At 36.0% G+C, this 18,569-nt stretch overlaps 2 protein-coding genes and 1 pseudogene across 3 annotated transcripts; all 3 read right to left on the bottom strand.

The window, feature by feature from the left end:
- Positions 1–1,038: 1,038 nt before the first annotated feature.
- Positions 1,039–2,328, bottom strand: LOC143574751 (2-methylene-furan-3-one reductase pseudogene; annotated as a pseudogene). The gene is made up of 2 exons (XR_013142652.1): positions 2,087–2,328; positions 1,039–1,381 (listed from the first exon to the last, which is right to left on the bottom strand). The product of XR_013142652.1 is annotated as a 2-methylene-furan-3-one reductase pseudogene (transcript).
- A 2,674-nt stretch (positions 2,329–5,002) lies between these two features.
- LOC143574752 (2-methylene-furan-3-one reductase-like) lies at positions 5,003–13,707 on the bottom strand. Its single transcript, XM_077059293.1, has 9 exons — positions 13,674–13,707; positions 13,475–13,590; positions 12,986–13,032; positions 12,787–12,838; positions 12,501–12,613; positions 8,936–9,116; positions 6,118–6,441; positions 5,868–6,027; positions 5,003–5,268 (listed from the first exon to the last, which is right to left on the bottom strand). The coding sequence occupies exons 1-9, from the start codon at positions 13,705–13,707 to the stop codon at positions 5,003–5,005; spliced, it is 1,293 nt and encodes a 430-aa protein (XP_076915408.1).
- A 3,152-nt stretch (positions 13,708–16,859) lies between these two features.
- Positions 16,860–18,569, bottom strand: LOC143574762 (SNAP25 homologous protein SNAP33-like). The gene is made up of 5 exons (XM_077059303.1): positions 18,111–18,569; positions 17,666–17,759; positions 17,432–17,565; positions 17,072–17,169; positions 16,860–16,984 (listed from the first exon to the last, which is right to left on the bottom strand). Exons 1-5 carry the CDS (start codon positions 18,564–18,566, stop codon positions 16,885–16,887), a joined length of 882 nt encoding a protein of 293 aa, XP_076915418.1. The 5' UTR covers positions 18,567–18,569; the 3' UTR covers positions 16,860–16,884.

Here is an 18,569-nt window from a genome sequence, read left to right on the forward strand (position 1 = left end):
GCTAATTAACTTGCTGGAACTTCTTGTTTAATTCTTTCTTCTACACCAAGATTCAAAACAACAAACCCAACCTTCTATCCTTGATCTCGAGCATATCGATCATTGTTATGGCTCTTTGTTTGCTTCACTTTTCACATGATCACGCCTCCATCTTCACAAGACCGCAACTACTCTTCTTCTCACAGTCACACTTTCATCTTCACCTAATTACGTTTGTTTTCCTTGTTGTTCGATCCACTAAGCAATTTGTTGTCGATCACCACTGCAAGATTAGGCTGTTGCATTCTCTAGTCTAACTCAACGACTCTCAAAACCGCCCTCTCCTTCACCAAGTTTTAATACCAATTGTTGGAAACCAGCCTAAGAACAAGAAATTTGATCTCAACCAAGATTGACTCTTTTCTGTTTATTATAATTTTTTTTTACACTTGCACATAAAATGCATACCTCTAACCATCTATTCATACTAGTTAACTTTCTAAACATACTATAACACAAACTCCTACTTTCTAGACTTTCAAACTAATAAGATAAACATGCAATTAAACAAGCCTACTAATTGATCACTCTAAACATTCAACCAATTAATTAAACTCTTTCAAAATTACCCCCTTCAACATTCATGATAACCTATTTCAAGATTAGCTTCTAATATTCCCCTTTAATCTTGAAATAACCATTCTCTTGCTCTTTTCCCTAATCAAACCAGATAGGTTTAATCGCCTCTAACTCAGGGATTGAGCTCATCTACATCATGTGCAAGTGGATCAAGAGCTTTTTTTTTTTTTTGCTGTATATATCATACTCGGTTAGTAAACCATGTAACAAAATTACAGTTTTATGGCCAAAAATAAACATACAAAAACAAACTCACTTTTCAAGCTTTGAACCCATGTTGATTGATATTTCCTTAAGTTCCCCGAGTATGTGAGGGACCAAATGAAGGATTTATATATTATGACAAATTATAGTTATCTGCAAGCTTGTAAAAACTACTCTGCAGTCGAGCTCGATCTTTAGAAACTTAATTCTCTAAATCTAAACGACCCGAGCTCGTTTACATCTCTGAATTACAAATGATCCAACTCCACCAGAACCATTCAACACAAGGATTGATTTGCCTTCACTAAAGCCAGCCTTTTGTAGACCTTCATAAGCGGTCTCAATCGCGAGAGGCAGCTTGTACAAAATCCAGATTCCTGGGTTTTAATGCTAATAGTTTTTCTTCAACAGCTGTGTACTCAGCTAATGTTCCAAACTGTTTAGGTGCATCAAGGCCATTCTCATCCCTGTCTCCATATACTTCATCTCCTTCTTTAAGTTCTTTTACTTTGCTTCCAGCCTTCACTACTACTCCAGCCACGTCGTATCCCGGAATAACCTGTTACAAAAACAGAATGGGATTACAACTGTTGGTTGATTTAAGTAGTTAGTTAGTTAGTTATTGGGGTGCGCATGAAACCCCAAAAAACCAAACTTTCGGTTTGGTTTCTGCTTTGCATGTAATTAAAACCGAAAAAACCGGAAAAAAAATGAAAATTTGTTTTCATGTTTTTGTAATAACCAAACTTTCGGTTTGGTTTCGGTTTTGAATGTATTAAAACCGAAAAAACCAAACCGAAGCGAATTGAACTTAAAGATTTTCATTTTTTATTTTGAACTTTAAGTAATTTATAATAATTTCAGTATATAGTTTAATCCATATATTATAGCCAAAATGTATAATAATTTAATAAATTATTAAGTAACAAAAAAGTAGGCCTAAGTTCATTATTTCGGGCAAGAATTTTCTTTTCGGCTCAAAATTTTCAAGCCCAAATGGAAAAACCAGAAAATCCAAAGCCAAATTGAAACTAACTAAAAACTGAAAAACCAAAACTGAACAGTTTTTAAAAGTTCAAAAATCCAAAATTTTAGTTTTTTGCTAGATTTAGCCTGAAACCAAACTGATCCGACCTATGCACACCCCTAGTGGTTACGTAACTAACAAAACCTTATATGTAGAGTTGAACCAAAACTTACCTAAAGCTAACAAAAGCAAACCGAAACAAGCAATCGAATCAACATTCGTTACTAGAAAGCGTACCGGGAAAGGAGAATTGGTAGCCTTGAAGTATCCAAGCCTCCTTTTGTAATCCATAGGATTAAAAGCAGCAGCAACAACCTTAACCAAGACCTGTCATCATTAATGTCAGGAACCGCAACGTCGATAGCGAGTTTCATAACATCAACACTGCCATACTCATCATACCGCCATGCCTTCATCTTGGATGATTATTTTTAGTGCTACTTGTAAGAGTTTTGTAAAAGAGTAATGGTTGTAGAAGGGTATTTAAATTTTGTGTAGTGTGCTACTGTTATTCATATTGAGACAAATTGCTTCCATAAAAAAATAGAAATGAGTAAATTACAAAATATGTCGTTGTAGTCTTGCAATCTTTAACTATTTGCATATATATCTATATATATATATATATGTGTGTGTGTAGGGGAGGGTTAACGTACAAATAAAATTAACGTGCTAAACATGAGAATCAAGTAGAGTAATTATATATACAAGTAGAGTAATTATGTAATTACACCATAGAGTAATTACGTAATTACTCTATGATGTAATTACATAATTACTCTACTTGTATATATAATTACTCTATTTGATTCTCACGTTTAGCACGTTAATTTCATTTGTATTTGATCCAAACCCTATATATATATACATATATATATATATATATATATATGTTTAAGTTCTGAAGAGAAATGAAATTACTGTGAGAAATGTGATAAATGAATATATATGGGCCACTAGTTTTATTTTAGTTTTTAAATATTTAAAAATAAATGAAAAAAATATAAACGCAACAATAAATGCATTCTCTCTCTTCAATTAATACAACTAATATAACCATAATAAATCACTCTCTAATTATGGATACAAATATCCCACATGTGTCACGTGTGTAGGTTATATGTTTTTCGTGTGTAGGTAATATGTTTTCTTATTCTTAGAACAAGTGTATGTTATATGTTTTTGTTTAGGTTGTATATTTTTTATTGACATTTAATGCTAACATATGTAAGATAGTTTTTTTGTATTATTCATCACAATGTACCTACAAGTTGATTGATATTGATATATTGAGTTGGAAGAAATTGGTTTTGGATAGAAAAAAAATTAATATATGAATAAATTGTATTTGTGCAGGATAAAATTTTCAAGTGTAGGTTATATGTTTTTCGTGTGTAGGTTATACATTTTCGTGTGCATGTGTAGTTTATTGATGCTGAATTTTGTGTGTCGGATATATGTTTTTCGTATGTAGGTTATATGTTTTTTTATTATTAGAACAAGTGTAGGTTATATGTTTTTGTGTAGGTTGTGTATTTTTTTATTAATATTTAATGCAAGCACGTGTAAGATAGTTTTTTGTACTATTAATCACAATGTAACTACGTGTTGATGGATATTAATATATTGAGTTGAAAGAAATTGGTTTTGGATAGAAAGGAATTTTAATGATTGAATAAATTGTACTTGTGTAGGATAAAAATTCAAGAGAGAAAAAATAAGTTATAAAAATAAATAAATTCTTATTATTTTTCAATTATAATAATTTGATTAGTTATATTAATTGAATAGATAACTATTATATTTATTAGTTATATTAATTGAAGAGAGAACATGCATTAATACTTTCCTTATTTATCTTTAAGCATTTAAAACATAAAATAAAACTAGTGACCCATATTCATTTCTCACATTTCTCATAGTAATCTCATTTCTCTCCTTAACCATTTCCTATATATATATATATATATATATATATATATATATATATATATATATATATATATATTATATGTGGGCCCTTAGGAGGAAAACGTACAATCTCACTAATTTTGAAGTTATTTTACTAATTTCGTGAAAATAACGTTAAAAGTGACGAAAGGTTAATCATGCATCATTGGTGGCGTTGATAGCCGAAATACAAGGGTGCACGCACCAATCAGCTGGTTCCCCGATGGTTGATGATGTTGAGTTAAAGTTGACTGCATCTTACCCTTCTCAGACCCTACCATTGGATTTACTGAGTACGGCGACGATGATGAAGTATCTTATATTGTGAAATGGTAAATGTTGCAAAAAATAATGTTAGTTTTTATGGTATGGGGTGTAGAAACGGTTAGGAGTGTTCATGGTTCAATTTAGTCCAGCTCGGTTATTAGCCTCCACCGAATTAACCATGCGGTGCTCGGTTAATCGATTCATGTTTATTCAGTTAGTTTGTTGGGTTACGAGGTGTAAATACATGAAATGATAGTATCAAATATGAAATGCATTATATAGATGTATAAAAGCTAGAAATATGTGAAAAAATTGATAACCGATTTCGGTTAATTTTAGTTTGGTTTTGATGGTTTTTGGTTTGGCTTGGTTAATATAGGATATAAAAAAATATAACTGATTTTTGGCTAATTTAAGTTCGAACTAGTTAATTTCGGTTAACAATTCGATCATTGCTCACCCCTAGATACGGAAGGTGAATTGTGATGGGTAATATGGCTATGAGAGATTGTGCGGTTGATATGTGGCAATATGATGGAAGCCGATACATAGAAGAAATGTGGGTAGCAGCATGAAGTAGCAAGTGATCATTACTCTATGATGTAATTACATAATTACTCTACTTGTACATATAATTATTTTTCTTGATACTTGTAGTAGTTTATCTGTTTTGTTATTTAAAATTACTTTTGTGGTAAACATGCCTACCATTAATATTGTATTTAAGAAAGACTCATTTCTATAGAATAAAAACTATAGCCCAAAGATAATAGCAACGCCATCAAGCATTATGAGATTATAAAACAGAAACCACATAGATCAAATACTACAACCAACACTCTTTGCAGTTGCACACCATATTATTATTCCTACTGTTTCACAAAGCAAGCCATGCTATTTTTCGAATAAACCATAACGTTGGAACCCGAATCAAACCTAAGGAATCGGATATATAACTACCTTCCCGGTAGCCCGGTGTGTCTCAAGGTAAGCATAAGCTTCCTTAACTTGGTCAAATGGGAATGGACTTTTAGGGTCAACTATCACTTTGATCTTTCCACTTTCAATATATGGGTTTAGTTTTGTCAAAATGGACCCATCAGCTCTGAGAAGAAATGCGAACCCCGGGGGTGGAATTGGCCCGGTTATAGACACCGCGACACCAGTTTCGTTGACCGCCTTCACTGCTTTCTCCGGTTGTCCTACAACATTGTATGTATCATCCTTGTAAGTGAAGACACAAATGTCCAAACTTAAATGTATTTTTTAGTTTCACCTATTTGGACTTTTATGTATTAATTTTATGTTGCATAGTCAAGCTCGAGCTAAGCTTTGGTTCATTTAACATACTACATGAATTCGAGCCGAGCTTAGGCTCGCTTAAGGTTTTTCTCAAAATATATAAAAATAATTAAAAAAGTGTATGTAAATTAATTAATTAATTAATAAACAATAAATTATCCGAGCCCAAGCTTGAAAAAACAACTAACGAGCAAAGATCGAGCTCTTGTAAGCCAAAACAAGCCGAGCTCGGGCTCGGCTGGTTTACACACCCCTAGTAAAAATAATCAGAAATAACAGCACACTGTCATTATTTACCAATCATAACAGCCATGATATACATTAAGTTGTTTTTCGTTGATTATAATAGATTTATATTCTTATTACCAGTGATTATAAAAATAAAGGTATAAAAAGTATTATTTAATTGAATATACCGTCATAAACTAAACCACAAATCAAATATACCGTCATAAGTTAATGAGTCAAAACTGTCATACATGTGTAATAATATACTTACCAATTGCATCATAGACAACGTCATATTTATCTGGTAGATCTTCAAAATTCTCTTTCGTGTAGTCAATTGCCACATCAGCGCCTAGACTCTTAAGCAACTCGAGTTTTCCAGTACTAGATGTGGCTGCTATCTTCGAAGCACCAAACACATGTTTCGCAAGCTGTATGATCAACAACTTATGGTTAACATTAGCAACCAACTTATGCATTGCTCTTAATATAATATACGCAATCTTAATGAATTAAAATACCTGAATTACGAACGATCCAACTCCACCAGCACCATTTAACACAAGGATTGTTTTGCCTTCACTAAATTTAGCCCTTTCTAGACCTTGATAAGCGGTCTCAATTGCGAGAGGCAAAGCGGCAGCTTGTACAAAATCAAGACTCTTGGGTTTTAATGCTAATAGTTTTTCTTCAACAGCTGTGTACTCAGCTAATGTTCCAAGTTGTTTAGGTCCATCAAGACCCTTGTCATTAATATCACCATATACTTCATCTCCTTCTTTTAGTGTTTTTACTTGGCTTCCAACCTTCACAACGACGCCCGAGACGTCGTATCCTGGAGTAATCTGTTACAAAAGCGAAACGAATTACAGTCGTTGCAACCAGTGTATAACACAATAAAAAAATATCTACCTATCTACCCATACTATTAAAGCAAAAACAGAGTAGCAAATAGGATGTCAACTAATACTATTACCATTTATAGAATTAGTAGCATGTTGTATTAAATGAGATTTTTAAATATTTATGAATTATAAAATTTTATTTATCATTATTTATATCTTATGAATTCATAAGACATGCTATTACGTATATTATTAAATGTAACCTTTTGTTGTATTTTTTCAACTACCCGTGTATTACACGGGCTATATCCTAGTTTAAGTGAACTACAATTAAGCGTAATCAAATCATATCTTCTAATTAAGTTAGAGAAGTAGTCAACCAGAGATAATTACAATTAATTAGAAAGTTCACCTAATAAAAAATACAATTATCATAATTACAAAGGTTTCATAATTAACTGGCATCTTCTAATTATGGTGGATAATATATGCTAACTAAGTTATTGATACTGATTATGTTATGCATAGATCCTGATTCCAAGTCCAATTCATTGTACTTTTATAAATGCAATTTGGTTTTCAAAATAATAATAATAATAATCAGCAGTTGGCAACTGAAAGAGTGGTTGGAAATGAAAAAGACATTAATAGATTTTAAATTTGCTATTTGACTATTTTATTCCTAAAATGTCCACATTAACGTCTATTTGATTGTCAGCTAATAATTAAAAAAATGTGTGGTTCGATGTGATTAAGGATAGACAAAAGATGATTAAATGGAGATTATTTTGGTATTTTTCTTTTTTCTTAGACATAATTACAAATTTTGTCCTTTAAAAAAAGCCAAAAACCGGTTCGTGTCTTTTTCTAAGTTTCCTTGCAGGCGGTGTACTTTAAACTTTTTTTTTTCTACACGTTATGTCCTTTACGCTAACTGGGTTAGAAAAACACAGTTAAATGCCCTCACGTGAGGCGCATGTGAGGGCATTTTTGTCTTTTCACCTGTACCTGCAACTCCTTCTTCTCCTTCATCCATTCAAATTACATATTATATATATATATATGCATAAACCCCAATTCGTCATCAATCAATCATCATATTCACATTCATCGCCTCCATCAAATCCTCCTGTAAGTATCATCATTCACTTCATCATCTCATAATCTCTCGTTGACTCGATCTGATTAATTTTGACTTGTGAGATCCACCTGCATTCCGTCAATTCCGTGCCCTAATTTCACCAATTTAGCTTCACATAGATTCAATTCCGTTAACTCTTATTATTATGTTTGTGATCTGTTGATCTGATGAGACGCCATTCACCGGTGACTCCATCATCCGATCACATGGAAAAGACGATTAACAAATCACACCACTCTAGAATCTGTGTCTTAGGCTTACTCTGTGCATTCTTTTGGGGGGTATTATTGTACTTTCACTTCGTTGTTATTGGTGGTACGGTTTGGGAAATTGAATGGATACGGGATAAATAAAGGCCGGATATTAAAGGGATGAAGGACAGGACGACAATACGGAGGTCTGGGTCCGAGGAGAGGAAGGTGTCGTAGAGCCAGTTGCAGAGGTTGTCGTCGCCGGAGCCGGAGTGGTCGGAGGAGGTTAAGGAGAGAGAGACGGCGTTGTAGGCGGTTAAAGAGGAGAGTAGAGTGGTGTTGAGGATCTGGTGGTTGCCGTTACGGTGGTGGGTTTGGGAGGAGGAGGAGGAGGAGGAGGTGGAAGAGGAGGAAGGAGATCCGCCGGGGGCGTGGTGGCGGAAGTCCATCGCTGGTGGTGGTGGTGGTGGGTTTCCGGTGAAAGAGGAAAGTGGAGGTACACGACTCAGGATGAAACCTGTTGTTTTTGAGTGAAACCCTAGATACAGAAACAGAAGCTTAAGATCTGCAAAATGAAAAAGAAGAAGGAGTTGCAGGTACAGGTGAAAAGACAAAAATGCCCTCACATGCGCCTCACGTGAGGGCATTTAACTGTGTTTTTCTAACCCAGTTAGCGTAAAGGACATAACGTGTAGAAAAAAAAAGTTTAAAGTACACCGCCTGCAAGGAAACTTAGAAAAGGACACGAACCGGTTTTTGGCTTTTTTTAAAGGACAAAATTTGTAATTCTGTCTTTTTCTTAAGAAAACTATATTTTAATAATCTAAACTATTATGTATTAGCGGATAATAATCTATACTTACAGTTTAACCAATGATAATTATAATTTTCACTTTCGTTGCCGAGAGCAATCCTCGTAACATAATTATCATATATTTTTAGATTTACACTTAATTTTAAATTTAATTTGTACGTGATTTCACTTCTATATTTATACTTAATTTTGTTCTATATGATGATTATGCTAACAAAATTCTTCTTGTCAACAAAAGAGAAAATGTATGAATTATTATTATCAGGCTATAAGTCATAGTCAGGACTATTAAAATCCGATTTTCCTTATTCTTACGTTATTTAAAAACATTGTTACTGGAAAGCTTACCGGCAAAGGCGAATCGATAGCTTTAAAGTATCCAAGCCTTCTTTTGAAATCAACCAGGTTAAGAGCAGCAGCAACAACCTTAACCAAGACTTGATCATCATTAATATCCGGAACCGCAACATCTGTAGCCAGCTTCAGTACATCAACACTACCATTGTCGAAACACGAAATGAAATCTGACCTGATCCATGACGATGTTTCCACGGATTTTGAGATGAACGAACCACGTCTTGATCTTCTTCTTCAGCTGCTTGAGACCTGCAATGGTTTTTCGGGGGTGTGGAGGTGACTGCTAAGAAATCCTGAGGATCTCTTGTTTACAGACACAAAAAAGTGGTGGTGGCTCTTATTGAGCATGACCCTTTAATAAGGAGGTGGAGACCTCCTTATATAGAGAGTCTCATGGCCACCATCATGGTACCCTAATGGGCCTAGCCCAGTTAGGGTTACCTCCACAAAACCCCCTCAGCCCGTAACATTGTATTAGTCCATATAATAAAATAAGCCAAACATAATAAATTTAGGGTCGTAAAACCGGGTTTAGTACCATACCCCCAAAAGCCCCCCCAAGTCCAGTGTTGCTCCTGGACGCGCAAGCGTCTAGGTGGAGCGCTGGACTTTATGAGGTGTGTTAGGCTATGAGGCGGTTTTTTCCCTGTTCTTTGGCCTTGTCTTTATTGTCTTTGAGTTTTGGGAGGTTTTTCTTCATGATGGTGACGAGCTGTAAAAATAATGAAGCCTGCGCGCGAGGCGACTTATGGATCTATGAGAATAATGAAGCCTGCGCGCGTGGCGTCTTACAAGCTATAAGAATAATAAAGCTTGCGCGCGAGGCGTCTTACGAGCTATGAGAATAATAACAGCTTGCGCGCGAGGCGTCTTATGGGCTGTATGAATAATAACTGCTTGCGCGCGAGGCGTCTTATGAGCTGCGAGAATAATAAAGCTTGCGCGCGTGGCGTCTTACGAGCTATAAGAATAATAGCAGCTTGCGTGCGAGGCGTCTTATGAGCTGTGTGAATAATAATAACAGCTTGCGCGCGAGGCGTCTTATGAGCTGTATGAATAATAAAGCTTGCGCGCGTGGCGTCTTACGAGCTATAAGAATAATAGCAACTTGCGCGCGAGGCGTCTTATGAGCTGTGTGAATAATAAAAGCTTGCGCGCGAGGCGTCTTACGAGCTATAAGAATAATAACAGCTTGCGCGCGAGGCGTCTTATGAGTTGTGTGAATAATAAAAGCTTGCGCGCGAGGCGTCTTACGAGCTATAAGAATAATAACAGCTTGCGCGCGAGGCGTCTTATGAGCTGTAATAATAGTGGAGCCTGCGCGTGAGGCGGCTTACGAGCTATAAGAATAATAACAGCTTGCACGCGAGGCGTCTTATGAGCTGTATGAATAATAAAAGCTTGCGCGTGAGGCGTCTTACGAGCTATAAGAATAGTAACAGCTTGCGCGCGAGGCGTCTTATGAGCTGTATGAATAATAAAAAGCTTGCGCGTGAGGCGTCTTACGAGCTATAAGAATAATAACAGCTTGCACGCGAGGCGTCTTATGAGCTGTATGAATAATAAAAGCTTGTGCGTGAGGCGCCTTACGAGCTATAAGAATAGTAACAGCTTGCGCGCGAGGCGTCTTATGAGCTGTATGAATAATAAAAAGCTTGCGCGTGAGGCGTCTTACGAGCTATAAGAATAATAACAGCTTGCGCGCGAGGCGTCTTATGAGCTGTATGAATAATAAAAAGCTTGCGCGCGAGGCGTCTTACGAGCTATAAGAATAATAACAGCTTGCGCGCGAGGCGTCTTATGAGCTGTAATAATAAAAAGCTTGCGCGTGAGGCGTCTTACGAGCTATAAGAATAGTAACAGCTTGCGCGCGAGGCTTCTTGAGCTGTATGAATAATAAAAAGCTTGCGTGCGAGGCGTCTTACGAGCTATAAGAATAATAACAGCTTGCGCGCGAGGCGTCTTATGAGCTGTAATAATAAAAAGCTTGCGCGTGAGGCGTCTTACGAGCTATAAGAATAGTAACAGCTTGCGCGCGAGGCGTCTTGAGCTGTATGAATAATAAAAAGCTTGCGCGTGAGGCGTCTTACGAGCTATAAGAATAATAACAGCTTGCGCGCGAGGCGTCTTATGAGCTGTAATAATAGTGGAGCTTGCGCGTGAGGCGGCTTACGAGCTACTGCCATGCCTTCATCTTCAATGATAAATTTCTGAATAATTTTCTAGAAAATAAAAATTGTGGTTGTAGATTTTGCTTTTGGTTTATTATGGCTGGCCAATAGTATTTATATGGAAACAAAACATCTAGCCTCCAAAAAATTAGTAAATTACATAACCGGTCCTTGTACTGTTTATGTTTGTTTACCTATTTGTGTTTTAATTTTGGAAAGAGTAAATTGTGGTTTTCATCCCTGTGATTTGTCCAAATCTGCGGTTTTACTCCAATAGTTTCAGATTTGCGATTTTCATCCCTGTCGTTTTATTTCACTTGCAATTAAACTCGAATTCAATAATCCTGTTAAGTCTAGCATGTCCTTCACGTGAGGGGCGGTTTTGTCCTTTTTCTTCATAAATAAACCCCAGTCCTAATTCACATGCCCCCTCACGTGAGGGGCTGGGGTGTATTTTGAAAGAAAAAAAAGACAAAACTGCCCCTCACAGGAAGGAAACGCTGATGGGTTTAAGGACCAGACTTAACCGTAATAATATTGGACTAATATCGCAGATTTGGACATTGCAAATTTGAAAATATTGGACTAATATCGCAGATTTGGACAAACCAGATAGACGAAAACCACAGTTCACTCTTTTCTTTTGGAAATGATGTAGTTGCCCAAATTATCCTTTTTTGGTTAGTTTTTATGATGGCATGTTATCTTTCATATTTGTGGTTTATGATTATGCTTTTCATGTTCACGTAAATTATATATATCACTACACATAAACCAAACGTATGTTGAAAATATATGATACTAGTTGTTAGTGCACTGGGGGACCTGTTTAGTGGAAACATGTTTGACACCAACTATAAGAAAGTACACTAAAAGACTAACATTACTGCATTTACTTGTAGAATGTGGTGTTCAATTAGTACTACTAAGATTAAAGTATGATAAAAATTATTACCGGAAACACACTTTTGATTCAATGAAACACAACTAAAAGTTCAATGAAACGCCCTCTTTCAATTCAATGAGCACTTCTAAAATCGTCGCCAACTAACGTCCTGCACCAATTGAGAACGCAAGAACCGATGTGGCTTACATATTTGGTTGTGCTATAAAATGACATAAATTTACTACTTCGCCGTTTTCAGTTGAACTCCCAACCACATTGTTCACATCCTCCAATGCAGAAAGTTAAGAAGCCAGAAAATGTCATTACCTCGTAAAGCCCATATATAAAATGAAATTCCAGTAATACTAAATGCAATTAAAATGTACACATTGAACTTAAAACTTTTATAATGTCCAGATTTCATGTCCTTACGTCTGTAATAGATTTTATCCCTAACTTTCGTTTACAAAAATCAACGCCTCAACGGCACCACAAATACCTTTCGTTAACTTCTTCAAGTAATGGGTGGAAACAAGTCGGTTTTGGTTGGGCCACAAATACCTTATGTTCATGAATTCTGGAAATTGGATTTGGGAAGCATTGAACTCCAATCTGTTCATATCAAATCAATTATAGATGCCTTGTCTAACAACCATCAAGAATTAACTATAAATAACGCTATGAAAGACAAAAACCTTTAAATAAAGTTCCACATAATTAACAAAATATTAGACAGCTACTGCAAAACAAAATGCAAATAATATAGTTTATGTAAAGCAGTTTACCTTTATTAATCTATGCGGCTCAAACACCCAAACACCAAATACTTTTTGTAGACTGCAAATAACAGACACATAAACATAAAACAATAACAATGATTGAAAAGTTAAGAAATTTTCACCTGGTCAAATTTCTCTTTGAAATCCATGGTTTCTTTCCACACCTCTTCCTCTTTGTTGTTTTCAGTATTTATACAAAATATACCCTCCACCAGTGTAACCAGTTTTATTAAACACAAACATCCAATTTATCTACACTAATAAACTTGAAAAACACAGAATTTATATGTACAATCTTTCCTGCATTAGTAAAAGACTTGCAGGGATATTGTTGCCTCTTGAATCATAAGAGAAATTTTCAAAACCATGACTCTAAAACAAACAATGCAGCCCACGCCCATGAAGTTGACTACTGAAATGACAAAACATGCATTCACAAAATTGACGTGTGGTTGTTAGCCAAGGCTCAATTCCGATACATGGCTGCAACATAGGTTGCCACGCTGGAAACCGGAGCATCATCACAGCCATAAATCATAGAGAACAATGATAGATTCACCAACAAACATCGGCATTCGCTAGCCACCACAAAACCGTAAACTTCCACCAAAAGTGATAAGAAAATAAAATTGTATACAAATGAATATACAATTTGCAACTATACGGCTGCAACATGTGTTGCCGCGTTAGAGACCAGAGCATCATCATAGCCATAAACCGTAGAGAAAATTGCAACCCCGTAAGTCAAGGCAACAACCAACAACATCCACACCTTGCAAATTAACCGAAATTCATTCAACATGCAACATCCTTCAAATAAGGTACTAATTGACCAATTTGTATATTAACAATTACAACTTTGCTAAGGAGTCAGTAGTCACAGGACCATTTACCAGACCAGCATCCAAGCGAGACCACCTCTGTCATGTCGGGTTCGATTCTAAAACTCCATCTCTCTCTGTAGATCTCTTCACCACTTCTAGTGTTCCAGTCTACATGTATTTAGAGAGAGACAGATACGTGTAACGTGTAACCCAGCAAGACATTGTACACATAATGACATAAAGATCCTTCATGTACAACTAAAAAGCACAATCAAGTCATGAAGCAGTATGTACAAGCCACTTATACACAAAGTCTCCCACAAATGTAAATATACTAGTTGTTTAACCCGCCGCGATGGGACAAAGGAGATTGTCGCTTTGATGACACTTTTAAACACATTACAACATAAACGACTACCTAAAAATTATGCCTACTTTGCGGTAGGAGTTTGGTTCACAAGTAATACAACCAAGTGAGATCTGTTTGCATTATCTAGAAACAAAAAACGACCAGCTTGCAATTAGATTAGTCAATATAGTCAATCCTAAAAAGTCAACAATCCGTAAAGATGATTTTTGGAGATGTACCTTTGGGACTCTTGCAATTTCACATAGGATTAGAATCCCATAATTGGTTCGCAAGAATTCCTTTCCATGTTGCTCATAATTTGGTTTATATTCAGGCTTACAGTCTTTTTCTTACTTAAATCCAGCAGATCCCGCCAAAAATTGATGTTTCTGATGTAAATCCAGCAGATCCCACCAAAATTTGATGTTGCACACGCTCATGATGTTTCATAAATTAACAATACTGGGAATCATTAAAAGATTTGGAAGTTATTATTACAATCACAAACATAACCAGAAACTTATTTTAACACACATTTACCTGCAAAATATCACCCTAAAGAATGGCTGAGCTGTACAAACTTCCCAAGTTTTTTGGCTTTCCAGTGGAATCAATAAACCAAGCCTCAGACTCTTCATTAGTAAATAATATTAGAAAAAAACATGTTGATAGCACATAAAGGTAATTAATGAATATCTAAACAATATATACTTGATAGATAGCTAACCATCAGTATTTTTGCAAGTGAAGTCAGGCCTGCTTGAACCACCACCAACTACCCAAAAACGTAAAGAAGAATATTTACAGAAATAAGAAACATATGATACTGATATAATATAAAAGATAAGAGATATATAACATAACGAACTACCTTAATATCATTTAATAGCCTCTCCATCCATGCCCTCTAAAGCAAACCTTCATTGTTACCATACAGGGCCGTTAAGGGCACTCCAAGTCTCCACTATTGCATGTTTCTTCTAGTTACAAAAAATGGATAGAAAATTAAAAACTTATGCAGCAAATACATAAACACTTAAAGCATTTTATACCTTGTCCAAATTTTTTTTTGCCTTTCATGCAACATCAAAAAACTTAACAGTGGGATCTTGAGGTTGCAACAACCACTAAAGCATGAAAACTCAAAACTCTTTTTACGGGTTGAGGTACGGCTCAGATATCGCGATTAGGCCGCTGAGGCTGCAATATGGTAGCAAGTGAAAAACATCACTCTTGCCCCACTTGTTTATGCCACGACCACGGGTCTACACCACAGTAATCATAGCCATGGGGAATAGTATAGTAATTTCAGTGCATTTATATGTCTGATTCAGCTCAGATCTGGCTATTAGGCAGTTGTGGCAGCAATACGGGTGTCAAGTAAAAAACATTGCACTTTCCATCCTCGTTTATGCCACGCCAAACAACACCCTCTGCTTACATACCTGGAAAAAAGAAAATTACATGTGTTGTGTTTACTCTTCTAAAAGCTTGAATGAGTAAGTTATTCATCATGGCTGTATGTTTTTAAAGCTTAAGAACAGCTAAACATTGTTAGTCTTTTTGGTAATCAAAACCAAAATCAGACTAAGCATCAAACAATACTTTTGGAGCAATTTCTTATATGTTTCGTCAATTTTAATAACTATGACTATAAACCAAATACCGATTGATTATTCCAAATAACTGATTCAGTTGCATTAGGAACAACTAACCTGGGCGGGGGCTTCACCTACAGACTACATTCGCAACAAATATGCTCCCGGAATCACACCCTACCCCCGAAACATTCCTTTTCTGACACTGCAACGGACATCATAAAGACCGTCAACCTATCAACCAACAATACACACACACATAAATACCCTGAAAACACAAAAAAATTTGAACTATATAAGCATGAAATCGTACCTGTGAGACCAACACGAACAACGAAACACAAAGGCTGTATATAAGCAATTCATCCGGTGATGTGAGTGGGAAGAAAGAAGGTAGGTGGGCTAGAAACAATGGTTTTCATCAAGCTAAGGAATAGCCCGAAAATGTAGTTATATATATTTTCTTTTCCTTTTTGATGGTTTATTACTGGAAACCATTGTGTGAGGCTATCTAGGATCGGTAAGAGACCGAATATAAGTTGAGTACGCAGTTAAATCGTGTGAGACGATCAAGATCAAAGATCTGTGTGAAACAGACTCGTGTTGAAGAAAATATGATATGTCATTGATCAATCAAAGACCGTGAGTTTTGTGAAATGAGGAATCTGCTTGGAGTGAAGATTCAAAATTAATAAGGGGACTACCAAATTGGATGAACAAGAAGAACGCGCTATAGTTTGTTAAGTGGTAGTTGTTTGGCAGTTAAACTAATCATGTTTGTTGTTACCATTAGTTTGTATGTCAATAAATACATGGGATGTTCTAATCCCTTCAAGGGTCACTTTATACTGGATGAGGGTATTTAAACTTGATTTTCTTGAGTTGAAACATCTTATTGGATCTTATCAAGCTAGCTATGTTAGATTGTTGATATGAATTCTGTTCATCATATTCGTAATAGGCTCTTAGTTTTAAGAACCGGTTACCAAAAGTATTATACGACAACTTAGAACTAAAGTTGTCAGAGCCGATAGTCCCTTTAGGAACAGTCTCGCTATCCTATGACTATGAGATAGGGGAAATACTTACTTTCTTCTCACCCTCCCCGGACCCTATTATTTTGGGATTCTACTGGGTATGTTTGTTTGTTTGTAATAATGTATTTAAACCAAAAATTATGTAGAATGGTTTAAAACATCAGTAGTAGCTATGAATCTTGTGAATTTCTAAATTGACTGTGTTTTTGTTATATGCACAAATCAAAACATTAATAAAAAAACGATGTATACAAATGTTGTTTATCAACATCAAGGGGAACAAAATAGTCGTTGATCTACTTTCCAAGCAAACTTCGAGCACGTTGATTAGCACCTCCAACTCGGGTATTGAGCTCATCAACATCATCTTCAAGTGGATTAAGAGCATCTTTATGCCTGCGTATATCAGAATCGGTTCAGTATACCATGTAACACAAATACAATTTTATGACAAAAAAAATACACCTACAAAAACAAACTCACTTTTCAATCTCTGAGCCCATGTCGATTGCCATTTCCTTAAGTTCCCCGAGTATGTTACTCAAGTCCGAGAGTGCATCATCTTGCTTCGTTTGCTCATACTGTCACGGTTACAAATGAGTTATCAGAAAATGAACACAATAATTTCCTAATGAGAGTCTAGGGACTAGGGGCGTCAATTGTGCCATGGTTGGCGGGTTCCACATGAACATGAACCATATTTTTATTCGTATTAAAAACATCAACCCTAGCCTGCACATAAAATCATGTAACCCAAACACGGCCAATTTAACATTTTAACCCATTTATCAGGTCAGCCCAAACATACCATGACTTTCTGAAAAAAGTCAAACTTTTACATACCTTGACTTTCTCTAACGCGTTTGTGGGTTCACGAAGCGGAGTTCTTGAATGTTGCTGTCCCTTAGTCGAGCCAGTCGTAAGTCCAAGCTTTTCTCTTTGTTCCAAACGGGCACCCTTTCGTTGTGCAGGATCATCTGAAAAAGTATCTAACCTCAATAATTGTAACAATGAAATCAAATTTTATAACTTACATATAGATCACAAAAACGCCTAAAATTGTCAAATCTCAATCACCTCTCATGGTCACAGGTCCTTTTATTGCCCTGCCCTTTTTAGGCTTCCAAGTTCTCGAGAATATGCCACCTAAACTTCCCAAAAGCTTCTCACCCTGCATAATATTATAACTTTAAAATCTTGATACAAATTCGGGCACTTTAATCGACCTGTTTATTTATGAATGTGTATGATCTCAAACGGTTCAAACAACAAAGATTGGCTAAACGGGAACTTGTCAAACAGTTTAAACTGCATACAACATCCTACGTTGTCTTGTTCAAGAATTTAGATTATTACCATAAAATATTATCTTTGGAATTAACTTTACACATTAATTACTTATAAAAACTCTATAAATAAAAAAAAATGTTTGCGTGTCAACCCAACCCGTTTTAGCCCATTCCAATATGAGCCCGTTTGAACACACCTCCCCCGACTTTGATAAGAAAAGAGCGAGCCATACCCTGCTAAGATCCTGCTCGATATCAGCAGCGGTCATGTGGGTCCGGGTGATCTGCTCACCCTGTTGATGCAAAGTTATCATAGTTTTAGTGGCATCTTCGCGCATGTTTTCTGCAATTTTTAACGCACTGTTGACCGTTTTTGTAGTCTCTTCGGCCTTATATGCAGCATAATGCTCTAGTTCTTGCACGTCTTGGTTCTCAATTCCACCAGAATCAACAAAATCATTCTTGTATCTGTTTCTTGATGTGTAACTAACTTTGTAGCCCGACCCTTTAACCTCGTCATCATCGAAAAGAGCGGTTCTTGAATCTTGGACCGGTTTTAGGGTTGATTTTTTGTTCAACTCGTCATCAGAATTGAACGGGTTGGGGGCATGTTTATCAGAGAAGTCAGGGTCAACCGAGTTGCTTTTAGCGGCTCGGTGATGGAAATGAGGTTTCTTGAACCCTAGCATATT

The sequence above is a fragment of the Bidens hawaiensis genome, unplaced genomic scaffold (assembly GCF_021521415.1).
Source record: "Bidens hawaiensis isolate Kalapana, Puna unplaced genomic scaffold, B.hawaiensis_p1.1 tig00027096_1, whole genome shotgun sequence".
Taxonomy (NCBI): domain Eukaryota; kingdom Viridiplantae; phylum Streptophyta; class Magnoliopsida; order Asterales; family Asteraceae; genus Bidens; species Bidens hawaiensis.

Excerpts from the sequence above, each read along its gene's own strand:
- LOC143574752 (XM_077059293.1), bottom strand. The coding sequence starts at position 13,707 with ATGACAGAGGTGGTCTCGCTTGGATGCTGGTCTG. Across the intron at positions 13,033-13,474 it reads ATGGCTATGATGATGCTCTG|ATAAATTGGATGTTTGTGTT; the intron begins GTCTCTAACGCG and ends TTATTAGTGTAG. Across the intron at positions 6,442-8,935 it reads CTATCGATTCGCCTTTGCCG|ATTACTCCAGGATACGACGT; the intron begins GTAAGCTTTCCA and ends CTTTTGTAACAG.
- LOC143574762 (XM_077059303.1), bottom strand. The coding sequence starts at position 18,566 with ATGCTAGGGTTCAAGAAACCTCATTTCCATCACCGAGCCGCTAAAAGC. Across the intron at positions 17,760-18,110 it reads TCGAGCAGGATCTTAGCAGG|GGTGAGAAGCTTTTGGGAAG; the intron begins GTATGGCTCGCT and ends AATATTATGCAG. Across the intron at positions 16,985-17,071 it reads ATGGGCTCAGAGATTGAAAA|GCATAAAGATGCTCTTAATC; the intron begins GTGAGTTTGTTT and ends TGATATACGCAG.